The following is a 17,933-nucleotide window of genomic DNA, read 5'->3' on the forward strand; positions in this document are numbered from 1 at the left end:
CAATGAATGACAGCAAAAATTGAATAAATCATTTGTTGTTTTCTGTTTTAATGCTCAGATTGGTCATTAATGTAAATACTGACACAGATGTTGATAATGTGGCCCTTGAATCAGAAACGTTTCCCATCTGGAGTGATGATTTCCATGTTTGACTTGTGCAGTAAAATTCATGTATAACGTCATATTTTTTCCATTTTCGTGTGTTCCTGTGTTCTGCAAGCCTTGTGCACGCAGCCTCTCAGGTAGCTCATGAGCTGTGAGATGATTTGTCATTGGCTGTTTCCAGGACAACCACTACCGTCCTGATGGCAGCGACATCTGCCAGCTGTGTGACTGCTACCCGGTCGGCTCTTTCTCCAGGGCCTGCGATCGCGAGAGTGGCCAGTGTCAGTGTAAACCCGGCGTCATCGGGCGTCAGTGCGACCGCTGTGACAACCCGTTCGCTGAGGTCTCAGCGAGTGGCTGTGAAGGTCAGAATGTGTCACTTGAATGAAAAGCTTGTAAATCAACACAGAAAGAGATGGACTAGAATGATGATGAACCGTGGGTATTTCCTCTCCTACCATCGCCCTCAGTAATCTATGACAGCTGCCCTCAGGCCATCGAGGCTGGGATTTGGTGGCCTCGGACGAAGTTTGGCCTCCCTGCTGCAGTTCCCTGCCCCAGGGGAACGTTAGGTATGATGGCTTTTTGGCAGCTCAGCAATCACTATAATGATATGGCAATGATATAAAACCTGCCTCCAGCCTCTCTCAGACACATCCTCTAACTACCTTTGTCCTGCTTTCCAGGCACCGCTATCCGACACTGTGATGAGCACAAAGGCTGGCTGCCTCCAAACCTCTTCAACTGCACCTCCGTCAGCTTCAGCTCACTCAAAGCTCTGGTGTGTAGTCTCCTTCAGCGTCAGCATACAACTCAAACAGACACACGTTCACGATGGAGTAGTGGAGACTGAATTAGTGAAGAATGAGCAAACCTTTGTAAACTCAAACAGGACTCGTGGTGTAACAGACTGTACATGATACAAATTCAATTTTTTTTTTATGCTTTTTGTTTAATTTTGAGAAACTGACTTTTAGTTTGTTTAATTGTTTTATTTTATTTTTTTTTACAGTACATTCCTTATTCAAAATTAGAATGAAATGAAATTACATTTATTTTAAATTATATCTAAGACTTTAGAAAATGTTTGCCACCATTTGCGGTGTATTGTGAAATATTGCACCCCTAGACATGCATCAGACTCAATTACCTTTAGAGCTGTGTTGAATTTGAATTTTTATTTTTATTTTTAATTAATTTAATAAATCAGGAACGACGCTCATTTATCAACCGAAATAAATTGTATATAAGCCAGAGTCGGCCCAAGATGGTGCCTTTTTTCATCTGCAGTCACTGGCCAGTTATTCATTTGTCATCCTGGAATAAATGTAATACGTGATTATAAGATGTTCAAGAGAGCTGCCGGCTGCCAATTTAGAATTTATTATTATTATTATTATTATTATTATTATTATTATTATTATTATTATTATTATTATTATTATTATTATATCTTATTTCGTTATTAATATACATTGTTCCTCTCTTCATCCCATTGTTCTCTGGGTGTATGCTGTGGGGTTATCACATTGTTCTTTGTCCCTGTCTTTTGTCTTGTATGTTGCAAAAAAAAAAAAAATATATATATATATATATATATATTTATTTTTATTTATTTAATTTTTTTAAATCGATTTTTGAAATGTATTAATTGATTCAGAATTGTGATTCTTATGTGAATCGATTTTTTTCCCCACCCCTAGTTCCATTGTTGTTTTATTTGCCTGTGCCCAACTCGAAGAACAAATATGGAATAGGCACTGAGTGTTTCCTTTCGCACTCTCTACCCTTAGTCAGAGAAGTTTTTCTATAATGCATCCCTGCTGGACTCTGGCCACGTGCAGCAGACTGCAGCCATGTTGGCCAATGCCACCATGCAGACAGAGAAATACTACGGCAGCGATGTGAAAGTGGCCTATCGACTCACGCAGACTCTGCTGCAGCACGAGAGCAACCAGCAAGGCTTCAACCTCACAGCCACGCAGGACGTGCACTTCACAGAGGTGAGTGACCTCAGATAGTGTGTGTGCTTGTATCTGCAGAGGAAATCATCACACTTCACGTTTCTCCCCGCGGACACTTCCTGTCACGCTGAGTTCTTGTTGTTTTCCTCACAGAATCTGGTCCGTGTGGGCAGCGCCATTCTGTCGTCAGACACTCGTCCACACTGGGAGCTGATCCAGCACACGGAGGGAGGCACGGCAGCACTGCTCCGACACTACGAAGACTACGCTAATACGCTGGCACAGAATATGAGGAAGACCTACCTCAGCCCCTTCACCATCGTCACACCAAACATAGGTGAGGCCTGTGAAGAGCGTGAAAATGATCACTGCCATTTACTCAGACACAGCTGAACGTTCACGTCTAATAACAATACGTAAAGCACGCAACAGTCTCCTGACCCGGGAAAAATCTTGTGTTGCCATAACAAGTAACAATCCCACACAGTTGCATCTAGGAGAAGGTTTTTGCCTTTGGCGAGGAAATTCACTGGGGAGGTCAAGTTTTTTTTTTAATAAAAGGTTATGTTTATTGTTTCATGTGTCATATTAATTATAATTGTACGGCTTATTTAGTCTTGTAGCATAAAATATTGCAGTTTACAAACAATCCTGTTCTCAATGTCAGTAGTGACTGCAGCAGCATTAGCAGAGAAGGACAAAAGCAACAATCAATTACTTTTATCGTCCTCTGCTAATGCTGCTGCATTTTTCACGTGATGTTTTAACTGTTGAAAATCATTTTCTGTTGAGAAACCTGTTAGAATAGTAAATTAATGAAACAAATAACCAAGTTTTCCCTTACTTTTATTGTTAGAAGCCACAAAAATATAAAGTAAGTATTTAAAAAATAATGATAATAACTAATCAATTTGCATGGCTTCTTAGCAGAACATTTCTGTTTTTTCTTAATAAGACATTTTTTAAAACTACTGTGTATTTAATGGTGTTACATTCATCGTGAGTGACTATGAGGCACAAAAGTAACAATGTGCAGTCATTACACAATTGAATAATATAGCACCTGGTATTGACATGCCACATGTGTAAGTATTTTATTACAATGAAAAATAATATCAGTGTGTGATAATATTTAAGAACAATGTGGAGAAAAGCTCTAAATAAAAATAAATAAATGCTAATGCAAAGTATTACAACTGGGCAGCTGAAAATGTTTCAGACCTGGATCCCATGCAGCGTTAGCCTCAGCTCAGTATCTCCTGACAGATTTGTAATTTTTCATTTACCGATACTGACTCTGCTCCTTTCTTTACGCAGTTATCTCAGTAGACCGCCTCAAAAAGATGAACTTTGCTGGAGCCAAGCTGCCACGATACCAGTCCCTGAGGGGTCCACGTCCTGCAGACCTGGACACGACTGTCCTGCTCCCTGACTCCGTCTTTCAGCCTCCCGTGGAAACCAAGGGCCACAGACATCTGGACGTCTTTCCAGACTCCTCGCAGAGGAACCGATCATCTCACCGGAAGCGACGCCACCCTGATGACACTCAGCAGGACGCCATCGCCAGCGTGATCATTTTCTACAGCCTGGCTTCTCTGCTGCCAGAGAGCTACGACCCCGACAAGAGGAGTCTGCGGTGAGGACAGGAAATAAAATATTATCTGATGGGAAAAGACGGATAGCTATCGATAGGACAAGGAGTTGCAATAAAAAAAAACGTCATAGCCTTGTACATGTTTGTGATTTTAATGCATTTTGTCAAGTAACTTTGTGAGTTGCAAGTGAAAGAATAACCACAGCACGTAATTCAAGAGCAACTTCATCTCAGGGAACTTTTATTAGCACATTTTCAGACATATTCAGTCGTATCCAGGTGTACTCAGCATCCATATTGCCAAATAACTCCACCTTCATCTAATCAGACAGGAGTTTAACCAAAAAGCTGGATCTCGCCTTCAATTGGCCTCCAGCAAAGGCCAGATGAGCCTCCAGATGTATCTCTGTGAGCCGTGGTCTGGATCAGAAGAATAGGAGCCAAAGAACACTGTCCTTATCATTAAGCATGGTGGTGGTAACATAATGCTATGGTGATGCTTCTCTTCTCGTAGCACAGGGAACCTCGTCAAGGTCCAAGGAATTATGAATCTTAAGACAACAGAAATAAAATCTGCAAAGAAACCCTAGCTCAGCTTCAACTGGATCAACCAAACTGTGAAGAAAGAAATAAGTCGAATCATCAAGAAGCAGTCATGAAAACAAAGGCTGGACTAATGATTTTTAAAGTAGAACATTGGACTCAGAACCTTGAGAATTTTAAAAATGCATCAAGAAAACTCTAGAAATCCTGTTGATGTTCTATCACTTGTTAGTCACATAATCAAACTTGACAAAATGCATTTGGTTTAATCACAAAAACACAAAAATTAACAAAGGTATGAATAATTCTCCTTAAGACTTATAAACAAATACAATTGATTAACGATAACCAATATTTCAGTACAAATGGTTTCCTCCCTCCGTCTAAAACATGTATTATTACATCCATTACAATGATTGGGTGTGACTGAAACGTTTTTCATGTAATCTTTCAATGTTTCACCCAGCGTCCCAAAGCGTCCTGTCATCAACACACCAGTGGTCAGTATCACAGTGTACGACAACGAAGAACTGCTGCAGCACGTGCTGGACAAACCCATCACTGTGCAGTTCCGTCTGGTCACCACCGAGGAGCGCTCCAAGCCCATCTGTGTGTTCTGGAACCATGGCATTCTGTGAGTGCTGCAACAACACCAACATTAGCACAGGGACGAGCATGGAGCTGATGAGTGTGTGTGTGTGTGTGTGTGTGTGTCAGAGGTGGAAACGGCGGCTGGTCAGCGAAAGGCTGTGAGGTGGTGTTCAGGAACGACACCCACATCAGCTGTCAGTGCTACCACATGACCAGCTTTGCAGTGCTCATGGACGTGTCCAGGAGAGAGGTGTGACACAGTGAAGCCCAGGGGTGGCGTCAATTACAATTGTAATCGCATAATTGTAATTGGAACTGGAAAAGTCAATCAATTTCATTGCGATTTAGTTCAGATAATTGACTTTCTAATTGTAATTGGCATGGTAATTCTATAAAAACTGTCGATAATTTAATTAAATGGAAAACTGGGGAACCACGTTATAGTTCTATGGCTTACACAAATGTAATTAACAATTATTCAATTATGTTTCATATCATGTTTACTTCTCTATAGGATCAATAATACCATTTAAAAAATAAATATAGGGGTATACAGACAGAAAAAAGGCTCATACATCCACACCAAAAAATATTAATACCAATATTTTCATTGATTAGGAGTCGGACGCCAAACAAGGTAACCAAGAGATGAAAAACAAATTAGATGATAGATAATATTTTTAGTGTATTTTACAGCTGAATTAAGACATAACTGACCTGTTATCATAAGAAAACAAAAAAATAAGAGGATTATTTATCAAAGGCTCAGTAATTAATTGTCATTCAACTTTAGTAATTGAGAATGTAATTGTATTTGACTTTCAGGGGGAAATGATAATTGTAATTTTATTTGCAATTGGAAAAGACGTTGGTCACCGTAATTGTAATTGAAAAATGTAATTGACCCCAACCCTGGTGAAGCGTCTGAATGCATAGAAACCCATGAAGCTGCTCTTTAACTCTCACGTCTGTGCTTTGTGTCAGAATGGAGAGATCCTTCCTATTAGAATCCTGACCTGGAGCACCACGGGTGTGACGCTGGGCTTCCTCCTCCTCACCAGCGTCTTCCTCCTCTGCCTCAGAGCCATGCAGTGCAACAAGACCAGCATCATCAATAATGGAGCCCTTGCCCTCTTCTGCTCTGAGCTCATCTTCATATTTGGAATAAACCAGGCAGACAACCCCGTAAGAAACAACGCCAACATGCAGGACAGCGACTATTGAGGACTAAAATTCACCACCTCTCTCCCTCACAGTTTGTGTGCACGGTCATTGCCATCCTGCTGCACTTCTTCTACCTCTGCGCTTTCTCCTGGCTCTTCTTGGAGGGGCTGCACGTGTACAGAATGATCAGTGAAGTGCGGGATATTAACTACGGACCCATGAGGTTCTACTACCTGATTGGATGGGGAGTCCCTGCCTTCATCACAGGTTTGGAACTCTGTTTGATTATTACTGTCCAAACACTCAAACAAAGACATCAGCTTGATGAAAATGCAGTTCCAACTACACTAAATAAATATGATTAGATGGTGTCGGGATGAGCACTCACATGTGTAGGTTTCCATGAGCAGTGACGCCCTCAAGAGGTGGAATAACACTGGTCTACGCTAGTGTAGTCCCTCTCAGTGTGAGGAGTGGTTTGTTATATCAGAAATGAAAAAACTGACTCCTTGCAAAGTAAATACAAAAATGAAGATCTATTGTAGGTTATTATTCTTTATCCCTTTTTACGTGTTTAGTCAATCATTACATGTTTTTTTCGCTTTTTGTTTTAAATACATTTTCTTATTATTTCATTTACAATGATAATGGAAAGGAGAATTAGACATTTCTGATAAATATCTCTTTTAAAAAGATGAGAAGATCAAAACATCAAACAGACGTCACAGAGGTGTGGCTTACTTAATAGCTTCTTGTTGTTTAAAGTAGACATAAAGATTCTAGATGGGCTTTTACTTAATTTAGACTACGCCAATGTGTTGGGACTTTTTTTTACACACACACACACACATATATATATATTTTTTTTTTAGGCATAGGCAATATGATTTTAACGACTTCATAGCTTGAGATGAGATAAGGCTTCCAGAGCCTTCAGAGATCTTGGGTTGCGAACTACTGCGTTAAATAATGCAACTTACGCTTGTCTAGGTCATGTTTACCGTTGTTCAGTGATTTAAGATGACAGAATACAGTTTGTAGGATGTACAGAGGCATGGATTTGGTGTTCATTCACTTTTTTCCTGGTTTTTAAGATAATGATGGATGAGTCGTGTCTCATATCTGTTCACTCAGGGTGTGAATAGGTGTAGGAAGTACCTAAACAGGTGATTAGATGATATAATGTGTACTTCCTGTTTGACAATGACTGCTTCTTTGGATCATTGGTTTTAGTGTTGAGTCTGTTTTTCTAATTATTTAAAGTTTCTTTGAAATTGGAAAAAGTTGTGAAAATAACTTTGGCAAATATATACATATATATCCAATTTATACAAATATACAATAATTATATTCATTGCTTAAGTTTGGATGTGCCATCCTTAGATTTTAGGCACCACAATCCCTCTTTATACATAAAGACACTTTTTTACCTGAGCTGATTTTGTTGCGTAATAAAAGCCGTGGTTGGCAACTTAACACCTAAAAAAAAAAAAAAAAAAGAAAGAATAAGAACAGACTGTTCATTCACTCATCGCTCATACGAGTGTGTGCGTGTTTGCAGGTTTGGCTGTGGGACTGGATCCTGAAGGCTACGGTAACCCAGACTTCTGCTGGCTGTCCATGTACGACACTCTGATCTGGAGCTTTGCAGGTCCAATCGCATTCGCAGTATCTGTGAGTTTCTGTGGCTGTCCCTGTTACGTTGATAATAACAGCCACATGTGTGTCTTAACAACACGCTCAAAGCTACACCTGAAATCTTATCAGACACAGTTGTCCACACTGTTTAGACCAGGGGTGTCAAACTCATTTTAGTTCATGGGCCAAATAAGGAGCAGTTTATCTTCAGTGGGTCACAGAATTTAGTCAGAATTAGTCATTTAATCAATATTGTGCTCTAGTTTGCACTTCCATGTATAAATAAATTATGAATTATGTACAGCACTGATAATATTAAAGCAATAAGTGACAGATTTCAGTCCCTGCAGAATCTTCACTTTAATTTACTTGATTTTTTGGCCAATTTTGTTGTAATTTGAGGACATTTTGTGGATTAATTAAATAATAATAAAAACGGCAGGATTTAGGAAAAGTTACCTGAGAGTTATTTTAACAATTTGAGATTAAAAATGACTGCCATCATGTGAATTTGTATTATCTACAACTAAAGTAGTTGGTAATTTACACAATGATACAAGGTTTATCTGTCTTATTTGCTCTCTGCTGCAGGCCAAATTGGATGCTCCAAATGACCAGATTTGGTCCCCGGGCCAGGAGTTTGACATGTGTGGTTCAGATGAATTCATCTGAAGCCTGGGGCCCTGATGATTGTGTGTGTTTGTCCACAGATGAACATCTTCCTTTACATCCTGTCATCGAGAGCTTCCTGCTCAGCGAGACACCTCAGCATTGGCAAGAAAGAGGCTCGTGTGTGAGTGTCTCAGCATCCACAGAGCATGTGCACTGATACATAATACATTTAAAAATGACTTTGACACTTCATGTTTTCAGTGTAAACTACAGTGAAAGTGTAGGTCTTTCCAGAACAAACATGAACAGGAGTTTCTCCGTGTGCTTCAGCTCAGGTCTGAAGACTGCAGGTGGAGTCCTCTGCTTGGTTTCAGTCACATGTTTCCTGGCGCTGCTTTCCGTCAACAGTGACATGATCATCTTCCACTACCTGTTTGCTGGCTTTAACTGCGTGCAGGTGAGTTGATTGTTTCCGGGTGAAGCACGCCCGACACACTGGCCTCTGCCTTTGTTCTCACTCCCGTGTGTTGCTCTGCTGCAGGGTCCGTTTGTGTTCTTCTTCCGCATCGTCTTCAACAAAGAAGCGAGGGATGCCATGAAATACTGCTGCAGCCGCAAACGCCCCGATCACATGATCAAATCTAAAGCGCCGGTGAGTCCCACTTATCAGTGCATTCAGTGGAAAACTTTGATTACCGCTTACAGGATGTGTCCATTTCTGGTTTATAGGCTACGTCCCAAAATCCTAGAAAAAGTTTAATAAGGATCAATGAATTATAATCAACACTGAATTACAAAGACAGCTCAACTAAAAAACTATCATCTGTTGTTCCTGTGTCCTACATGATTGAGTAACATTTAAGTACATGTTATTTTCTATTTTCTATTTTCTAATATTGTACAGAATTCCTGTAACTTACTTGCAAGTCAAATCTTAAAATGTCTCTGTCTGCAACTTATTCCTTTATATTTAGTTTGTTGTAGCCGGTGACTTGGATAACTATGATACAATAATGTCGAAATGGCTCTAAATTTCTATTTAAAAAATCTGTTAATTTTTGTATCATATTTGACTTCTTAGAATATTTTTATTTTTATCTCTTCAGGCAGATTGATGTCATTATTCATTTTTCTCAATGTCATCTCTTGCTTCCAAACGATAGCTCTGTCACATTTGTAAGCACACACTCACTCCCTCTGTTCACTCTTACCTTTATATAATATCTGAGCAATGGGATCGTTTCCCCCTAATATTCTCTCTACATATATCACTACACTGACACAGCAGATTTTACTCCTCTGCACAATAGTAGCAATTCGTTATACCAACAGCATGCTTTTGTCCTTCTCTGTGCTCCCTAACTCATTCACCCTTGAATTTCCCCCCCTTGCCCAGGTGTAACACTGCCCTCTCTACACATATCCCTCTAATAAAGTCTAGCTCACTCTCTTTTAGTGAGAGCTGGTGACGGTCACAATTGTGCAAAAACGTAAACAAAATTATTTATTATTTAGCAAGAAAAAAAACATGCATAGTTGTCATGAAAAGATTGCGCCACGTGTAGTGACAACCTAAAGCGATAAACGCGGACCTTAAAAAAAAAAGTACAGAAAAAAGAAGAAATGAATGATGACACTTTGATTAAACATTGACTCTGTCTCTATCTTTAAGCTCTGCTGATCAAACTGTCTTCTCTCTGTACATTTAGAGCTATAAAGGAAACACTAACTACATGGATGGAAAGTTGTATCACCTTCCCTTTGGAGATTCCAGCGTGTCTTTGAACGGCACGATGCAGAGCAGCAAAAGCCAGCAGAGCTACGTACCGTTTGTCCTGCGGTGAGCAAACAAAAACTGGATCAAATGATTTGTGACGCTTTGTTGTCGGCAGCTAAACGTCCTTTTTCCTCTGTTTGATCAGGGACGACGGGTTAAACAACAGCCAGGCTCACATCGCTCTGACCGATCACGCCTCTTTCTTCCATGAGACGAAGGAAAACCCGGACGGTAACATGTTCATTCCTCACCTGTGATCAGTCACGCCAACTCATCAAACTCACCTGAATCTTTGCTCCGCTCCTGATGCTGTGCAGATCACGACAGCGACTCAGACAGCGACCTCTCGCTAGAAGACGACCAGAGCGGCTCCTACGCCTCCACCCACTCCTCTGACAGCGAGGATGAGGAGGGCCCTCTTCCACCAGAGGAATGCTGGGAAAACCTGTCATCAAACATTACTAAAAGACCTCCACCTCACGGTAAAGCTGATCTACGAAACCCAAAAATTGTTCAGGTTCTTCAGTTATATTTAAAAACCTTGTCTGAATAAACAAAATCATAACATATCTTTGCAATACAATTTAATTAAGCATGCAATCCAAGAATTATATTACTAGATTGTACTTTAAATCCCCTTTTTGCACACAGAGGGAAAAAACACTCCTATAAAAATGTAATATTAGGTTGTGAAGTCATATCTTTAAGGCTTCAATACAAAATTGTTTTAAGACTTTGGGTTGCTTTTCATTATTTCATGTAATCTATTATGCATTAATTGCAATGTTTTTTTTACAGGACTGAAAAAATAAAAAAATCAATAAAATCTCAAATCCCTCAAAATGATGTTTTTTCATCTTGAAAGTTGATTACATTAACCAAAATATTAGAAATAGTGAAATGTTTCCTTTTTCCTCCTTTGTTAGTACGCTGTGTAAGGTGTACAAAAAAGTTACTTAAAAGGTGCTTGGGACCCTATAGTCAGAGTCAGAGAGTCAGGATCACACCTAAATGCTTTAGTTCTGTCTGAGATCATAGTTTTCTTCATCATAGTGGAGTGACTATTGATTTACATTTATATAGTGGAGTGGCTCAGGTGGTTGAGGGGTCGTCTTCTGATTCAAGTGCTGAGACTTTAAGCACATTCACAGGCTTCAATATAGCAATTTAATGTATGTGTTGTTTTCACTGGTTATTCTCTGTTTCCCAGACACGAGTCCTGCTAAGATGTACTGGGCTGGAGATCACGCAGCTGCGACTAGTGACAGCGAGGTCGCAGCTGGAGACAGAGTAAAGACAGAAGTGTTGACAGATCCAGGGTTAAGCCCATCTGATGAGCGCGTACAGGACACCATGTTGTTCTCCAGTCTTCCAAATTTCAGCACACACCCACACAAAGGTGAAGGTTAAGACAAATGTGATTTTTCACATTTACATTAGTAATACATACAAAAAATTGGGCAGACTCCATCGTGCAGATTAATAAATGCACACGTTGGTGTTACTGTACATCTTAAAATGTGGGAATTTCAAGGCAATTTCTTTTTAAGTACGTCAAGTCAGATTTGGGTCAATGACGCATAAGGATTTATCTGCATGATATGTCATAAAACCTGCATCATCGGGTAAAGTTTGCATAAATATTATGATGGAAATAAAAATAGAAATGCTTTGAAATCTTATGCAGGACTATGATATAAAAAAGAAAAGAAAAGAAAAGAAATTTGAATAGATTTAGAGTTATTTTAAAGATTTTTTCAGAATAGCAGTCATGGCCAAACAGTCGCACCACATGATATTTTGACACTTTGAATAACAGAATGAATTACAGAAGTTATTAAGTGATATTAAAAAAAAATCAAAGTGAGTGCATATACTCAGTTACTACATATTTGGTATTTATTATAAATGCAACTGGACGCAATATTTAGGTGTCACATCAATGTCCCGTTTCTCTATAACTTCATTCAGATACTGTGCTTTCCACCCTCACAAATGTATCCAATCAAGTGAAAGTGAACGGAATTAATGAAAAAGAAACAAGTTGTATTGTTTCTCTCACTTTATGTACAACAGATAAGCTGAAATTTAAAGCTGGGGCTCAAAAACCGTTAAAAAAGAAAAAAACTTTTTAATGGATTCATTTTGCAAAAAGATGAATTGATGAAATTATTTTTTTTTAAAAAACCATGCATTTGTTCTCATCCAGGGATCCTAAAGAAGAAGCAGCTTTCCCCAATCGTAGAGAGAAACTGTGTTAACCGCATCCACAACAAGCTGTGTGAGCACGACCCGGGCACCACGTCGCCCCAGGGATCCTCGTCCAGCAAAGGGTCGGGCAAGTCCGATCAGCCGGACCAGCTGAATGGTGTTGCTTTCAGCATCAAGGCGCGGACGGTGGATGGTGACTCGTCAGACTCAGAGTGAGTAGACGAAGCTTCTCAGAGTAACATCAACAGTTGGTTATAATGACAGCGAAACATCTGCGCTGTTTGTTCCATAGTTTGTGTTTAACGTCTGTCAGCGTTTTGCTGACTGTGTGTCCTACGTGATTCCCACTGTCATCACTTTGTCCTGTTTAACACACACACCTTCAGAAACAGAAAGTGTCATCCATGATGGTTTGAGATCCAAACTTCACTTGATTAAGGACATCTATGCAAACTAGCAGCCTGTTTTAACGCTTTAATACATCCAAACACAAAAGTGAGACACAACCAGGAGAAAAGTGATTTATCAATGGTTATCAATCAACAGCAATAATAATATTGTCGTTTTGTGTTTTATGACCACAAAACAGTGTTAGATAAATAGGTTTGATGTAATTTAATGAGGATTTTATGTAGGACTTGTGGTAGTTTAGGGTGGGAGGCATCAGTAAGGGTTCATGTGTGAACTATGCTGCCAGGAACCTACTGTTATCCTGCATGTTCTTCCTCTTCTTCTTCCCATGCGCAAACTATCACCAAATTCTGCACAATGGTCCAGTCCCATACCAGATTGCCTCAGCTGGGAAAACAGGCCAATCGACTTAAATGTGGAGCTACGACAAGCCTCTAAATTTTAACATTTTAAAAATTCACAACAAGTCAACCCTATGTGCTACAGATGAGCAACTTTCACCAAAATGTAGCCCCAATACTGAAGAAACTTTGGTACATTTACCTATTTACCTATTGCAATTTATGAAGTCCAATATTCTGCTTTTATATTTTAAAACAAACCTCACTCAATTTTCACTCATTGATTCCAAACTTGCTGAATCACATCTTAAGTCTGATACTCAGAGATTTTTGATTTAACAAAAATTGAGCCTACACTTCCTCAAAATGTTTGCCTGTAAACGGTGGTGTAAACATACTTGCAAATTATTTCTAAACACAAATTCAATGTTTAAATATCTTTTTTTTAAAAATCCTCAAAAGCTGATTTTTTTACCTTTTTTTTTTTCATCATTTTGAATTTTGTTCTCATGCAAACAATTTGAGTCAATGCAAAAAATTGCATGTTCAGCGTTTTTTGTTCTGTTAGTTTATATATTTATTTATTTATTACATTAAATAATTGTTTAAAACACATTACCAACATCTCCGTGCTGTCTAGATGCAAAATGTGTATTTTAGATTTAAGACTCAGATCAGTGAGGACTAACATGTGCTCTTGTGCATCTAAAAGAAAATGAAATCTTAGTGGAAACATTTACTAATCGACCGTCTCTGCCTTCATTTCTCTTCCCAAAACTCATAGATTTTTATTCTTTAATTTTGACCCATGAAGCTCTGATCTTCTTCACAGCTCACCAGCCCTCCCAGTGGGTGTGTGTGTGTGTGTGTGTGTGTGTGTGTGTGTGTGTGTGTGCGTGTGTGTCATTGCTTCACTTTTCTTTCTTTATTTTTTTGTATATTTTGTGTTCAGCATTTGTCTCCATCCATCTTGAATCACCCCCTCCCTTCATTCTATCCTGTTTTCCCAGCAGCCCCCGCTACACCTTCATGTGTCCTCGCTGATGGAGGGCTGTGTCTTTGCAGGTCTTAGAGCTTCTACACGGACAAACACCAAACGCTGGAGGAAACAATCACCAGGAGAGAAGGGAAAGGATGCTGTTAACGTGTTCCTCAGAAGGACTGAGTGTGCGTGTGCGCGTGCGTGTGCGTGTGCCAAACTTCATGAGTCCTGCTCACACTCACAACAGTGTCACTACCCCTGAAAACAAATGGTTTTGTTTACATACTTGAAGGAATGCACTTTTTTTTTTTTTTGTTTGCCGACTTGATCTTGTAGTTCTGTTTGTTTGTCAAGGGATGTGTTTGGGTAGGTGGGGGGATGGGGGGGTGGGGTGCTCTGTGGGTGGGCCAGGTAGCTGTAGACTTAAACATTCAGGGAATTGCCGCATTTCATGTGTGAACTGTTTTGTGTTGTGGCTGTTGGGGGGGCGGGGTGGCGAGGATGAGCCTGGGGAGGCTGAACTGAATGCTCCACATAAGCTATGAAGGATCCACACATCCACAGCCTTTAAAGCTGCGTGTGCAGACCTGAAGAGGATCCAAAGTCCCTTTGGATCACAGACATTAAAAAAAACCCTTCTCATCTTTCATCTCCTTGTTTTAGAGATGCTCATTTCTCCTCAGTCACTAAACTGCTGTGTTTTTAGATCAGTGACGGGACTTTTTTGGTTTATTAAGTGAAAGCAACAATACACAAATGTGATGTAATTAAGTTGTAATACTTTGTTTCTGTACAGTGGCTTGTAAATGAATTAAGAGCATTTGTTTTAATGTAAACTTTAGTCAAACATGGACACGAAAAGCAGAGGGACGCGACGACGTGGAAGCCATTTTTACCTGCCACAAGAATATGTTGTATAAATCTTTGTCTCATAGAGATGCAAACTGTCTCTCTCTCGCTCTGCCGCTTTCTTTTTACCTAATAAACATTTTTCTACCACTTTGATTTTTTTCATTATAAATTAATGCTAACATTTATTATTATTTATATTAATATTATAGCTAGCTAAAAAAAGGTAGGTATGCATTATTTATTTATTTATTTATTTTCAGGTTTGTGGAGTGGAGTTCCTAGCCACTAGGTGGTGCTGCTCACCATGTGTGTTACCAGCAGAAGAAAGCTAAAACAAAGCAACAGTTTGAGGTTTGGCACTTCAAACTTCAAGTATTAGGAATTAATGAGCATAGATTAACAAATATTCCTATTCAAATTTTTTTTTTAAATTAATCCGGAAATTAAAAAAAAATTCGGAGAACGGATTCAAGAAATACATTCGGAAAACAGATTTTTTAAACAAAGTAAATCGGAAAACGGATTAAAAAAATAATAATTTGGAAAACAAATTTAAATTGATTCATAAAAAGGATTTGAAAAAAATATATTTTGAAAAAAAAATTCGGAAACAGATTTAAAAAAAATTAATTCGGAAAACGGATTTCTGATTTTTTTTTTTTTTTAAATTAATTCGGAAAACTAATTTAAATTAATGTGGAAAACGAATTAAAAAATATATTCGGAAAACGGGTTTAAAAATAATATTTTTTAATTCTTTTTTTTTTTTACGTACTACAATGCTTCATCGTACTATAGGACGACGGCGGGACTCATATACATTGTCATATCTGAATGACAGCTGGCAGTAGACCATAGACATAGTAAAAGACTAGTTAGGTATTTTTTCGCATTTCAAAAGAATGATACATAAACGTAGATTTCTCAGAAACTCCGGATATGAGCTTTAGCTTGTCCAAATAGTGTACATTATAGGCTACTAATCCTATGGGAAAACAAAATATAGATTACTTTGAACAACAACATTTTGATTTACATTAAAATCAATAACATTAAAAAAAGAATCGAGCTTGCTCATACTCATGTTATGTATACAATTGGCCAGCAGATGTCAGTATACTCATGCATTTAATTGGCGCCTTTTAACCTAGGTTAACCTTTATTTATACTTCGTTTTATTTTATTTAAAAAAAAAAAAAAAAAAAAAGATAAACGAGAATTATCACTGACATGGATAAAACTAATTAAAACGTATTATTTTTTCAAGAGCACAACATTTAAAGTTGTGCTGCTTTTGTAAATGGGAGGGACAGATTAAAGTTCCTATGGAATTTCCATATATTTCCCTTTTTCTTCCTTTTTTTGGTTTCCTCACACAATCACAACATAAGAAGGTTGGGTTACTGTTAAATGGAGTCTATGTATGTGTTTCCTGTGATGGACAGGGGAATGTGTGCGCTGTTGTGTCCTAAAGAGGAGGAGGAGATGAAGATTAACAATGATTCTGCAATATTGGGGCATAAAAATGTGATAGCAAAAAACCAGAAAATAAAATATTGCCTTTTAAACCTTTATTGGACAAGTGGTCATTTATTTACTTCATGGGACTGTGAACATCGTCCTGGGCCATTTGTAAAAACAACTCAAACAATTTAAATCCAAAGTACTAAAACAATCAAGCCAATGTTATGTGTTGTGTTATACATAAAAGACTTACAACATAATTGTAATCAGCTCGTCTTTTTAGTGTTTCATTATTCTGCTGAAATTTTGGGGAATTTTTTATAATCTCTTTTGATAAAGTTAAACCCACCGTCTCACCACAAAGGACGTGATTGAAAGATGAAGGAAGCCATTAGACAATAACTCAAACTATGGGAATAAGATGACACACCTTTGTTGTAACAGATCATTTTATTTAAAAAGAAACAAAAAAAAACACTTTTTTTTTTTATAGACACTTTAAGCTTAAATACAGTCTAAAATTACTCTTATATTTTCATAATACTGCAAACAAACTGTTTTTTAAAACAACTTTCATGTAGTAGCATTCCTAAGACAAAGAAGCAATTACACTGCAAGCTTGGGACAGAGACACGTCGTAGAGCTCGCACACAAACATTAAAACACACGTGGGGCAGAATTGTGCGTGTGTCAATCCAAGGACTGTGAGGGAGCCAGAAAATCCCTCGGCAACTTCTTAGTTTTTCTTTTGTTTTTTTTTTTTTAATGTAATTTAAACTTGGTTCCTTATAAAATACAACAAACATATACTTTCAACGGTCCCCAGTGTGTTAGTTCTTCAGGAGTGTTTTCAGTTTGAGTCCTCGAGGCTACTGCTCTTCTCTTCGGAGCCGCAGTTGCAGAGACGGACCATGATGCTTTGCAGGCTGGGCTCCACGATGCCGAGCAGGGGTCTTAGGGAAGGGTCGCCGTTCCAGCACGCCTCCATCAACTGCCAGCATTCCTCATCAAAGATAGGCAACCGCTCTGGTCGGGAACCTGTGGACGAAACCAGGTTTAACGTCAGGGAGTTCACTTTGGATCAATGTTTCCTTTGTATTAAGGTTTGCAGCCATGTGGTCCGTTTTATTGTGCATCTCAAACACAGGAATCTAACACTGTGGTTCTCAACCTTCAGCCTGCGACCCCCAAAATAAAGGGGACCCCCACTGTACCTGAATGTGGTTGAACACAGAGACAGAGCCATCTATAAGGGGGAATAAAGGGGAGAGAGTTTTGGGGCCCATCTATAAAGTCAGCAAAATAATGATCCATTGTTCAATGAACATTTATTCATTATTATATTATTGATCTGAATAATATCTACTGTTATCCAGGAAGTTTATCATCATTTACGCCATAATAAATAGTCATCTTAAAGATGTACGCCCTTGTTTTAATCAGAAATAAAATGGGTTTAAAGAAATGGGTTTAAAAAAGATTGGAAAAGGTGGTGAAATAATTGATTAAATTGATGAAAAGTTGCAAATAAGTTTGCCAAAAACTGACAGAAAAGTGGTAAAAAGGGTTTGAAGTCAATATTGGAACAATTAGTAGAAACAATTAGTTTAAAGGGGAGGTATGATGAAAAAAAAAAAAAACACTTTCTAATGAATTTGCTACAGTGATATACATCCCTTTAGCC

At 38.5% G+C, this 17,933-nt stretch overlaps 2 protein-coding genes across 5 annotated transcripts in view; one reads left to right on the top strand and one right to left on the bottom strand.

Moving 5' to 3' along the window:
• Positions 1-14,288, top strand: part of celsr2 (cadherin, EGF LAG seven-pass G-type receptor 2) — a 90,932-nt gene extending 76,644 nt beyond the window's left edge. Inside the window, exons 15-34 of one of the 4 annotated variants that reach the window (XM_028446801.1) lie at positions 287-470; positions 576-677; positions 792-886; positions 1,899-2,108; positions 2,223-2,406; positions 3,387-3,705; positions 4,673-4,840; positions 4,924-5,047; positions 5,782-5,982; positions 6,054-6,228; positions 7,523-7,635; positions 8,310-8,392; positions 8,473-8,668; positions 8,753-8,863; positions 9,921-10,051; positions 10,134-10,219; positions 10,306-10,470; positions 11,199-11,387; positions 12,198-12,411; positions 13,962-14,288. In XM_028446801.1, coding sequence (XP_028302602.1) covers positions 287-470; positions 576-677; positions 792-886; positions 1,899-2,108; positions 2,223-2,406; positions 3,387-3,705; positions 4,673-4,840; positions 4,924-5,047; positions 5,782-5,982; positions 6,054-6,228; positions 7,523-7,635; positions 8,310-8,392; positions 8,473-8,668; positions 8,753-8,863; positions 9,921-10,051; positions 10,134-10,219; positions 10,306-10,470; positions 11,199-11,387; positions 12,198-12,411; positions 13,962-13,995 — 3,084 coding nt within the window. In that variant the 3' untranslated portion in view covers positions 13,996-14,288. The remainder of the gene's footprint in view (positions 1-286; positions 471-575; positions 678-791; positions 887-1,898; positions 2,109-2,222; positions 2,407-3,386; positions 3,706-4,672; positions 4,841-4,923; positions 5,048-5,781; positions 5,983-6,053; positions 6,229-7,522; positions 7,636-8,309; positions 8,393-8,472; positions 8,669-8,752; positions 8,864-9,920; positions 10,052-10,133; positions 10,220-10,305; positions 10,471-11,198; positions 11,388-12,197; positions 12,412-13,961) is intronic. The other 3 variants (XM_028446802.1, XM_028446803.1, XM_028446804.1) reach the window with 3 other exon arrangements.
• A 2,664-nt stretch (positions 14,289-16,952) lies between these two features.
• The window catches only part of dstyk (dual serine/threonine and tyrosine protein kinase), a 29,540-nt gene continuing 28,559 nt past the window's right edge, over positions 16,953-17,933 (bottom strand). The window contains exon 14 of the mRNA XM_028445864.1: positions 16,953-17,287. Coding sequence (XP_028301665.1) covers positions 17,100-17,287 — 188 coding nt within the window. The 3' untranslated portion in view covers positions 16,953-17,099. The remainder of the gene's footprint in view (positions 17,288-17,933) is intronic.

The sequence above is a fragment of the Gouania willdenowi genome, chromosome 5 (assembly GCF_900634775.1).
Source record: "Gouania willdenowi chromosome 5, fGouWil2.1, whole genome shotgun sequence".
In the NCBI taxonomy this organism is placed as follows: Eukaryota; Metazoa; Chordata; class Actinopteri; order Blenniiformes; family Gobiesocidae; genus Gouania; species Gouania willdenowi.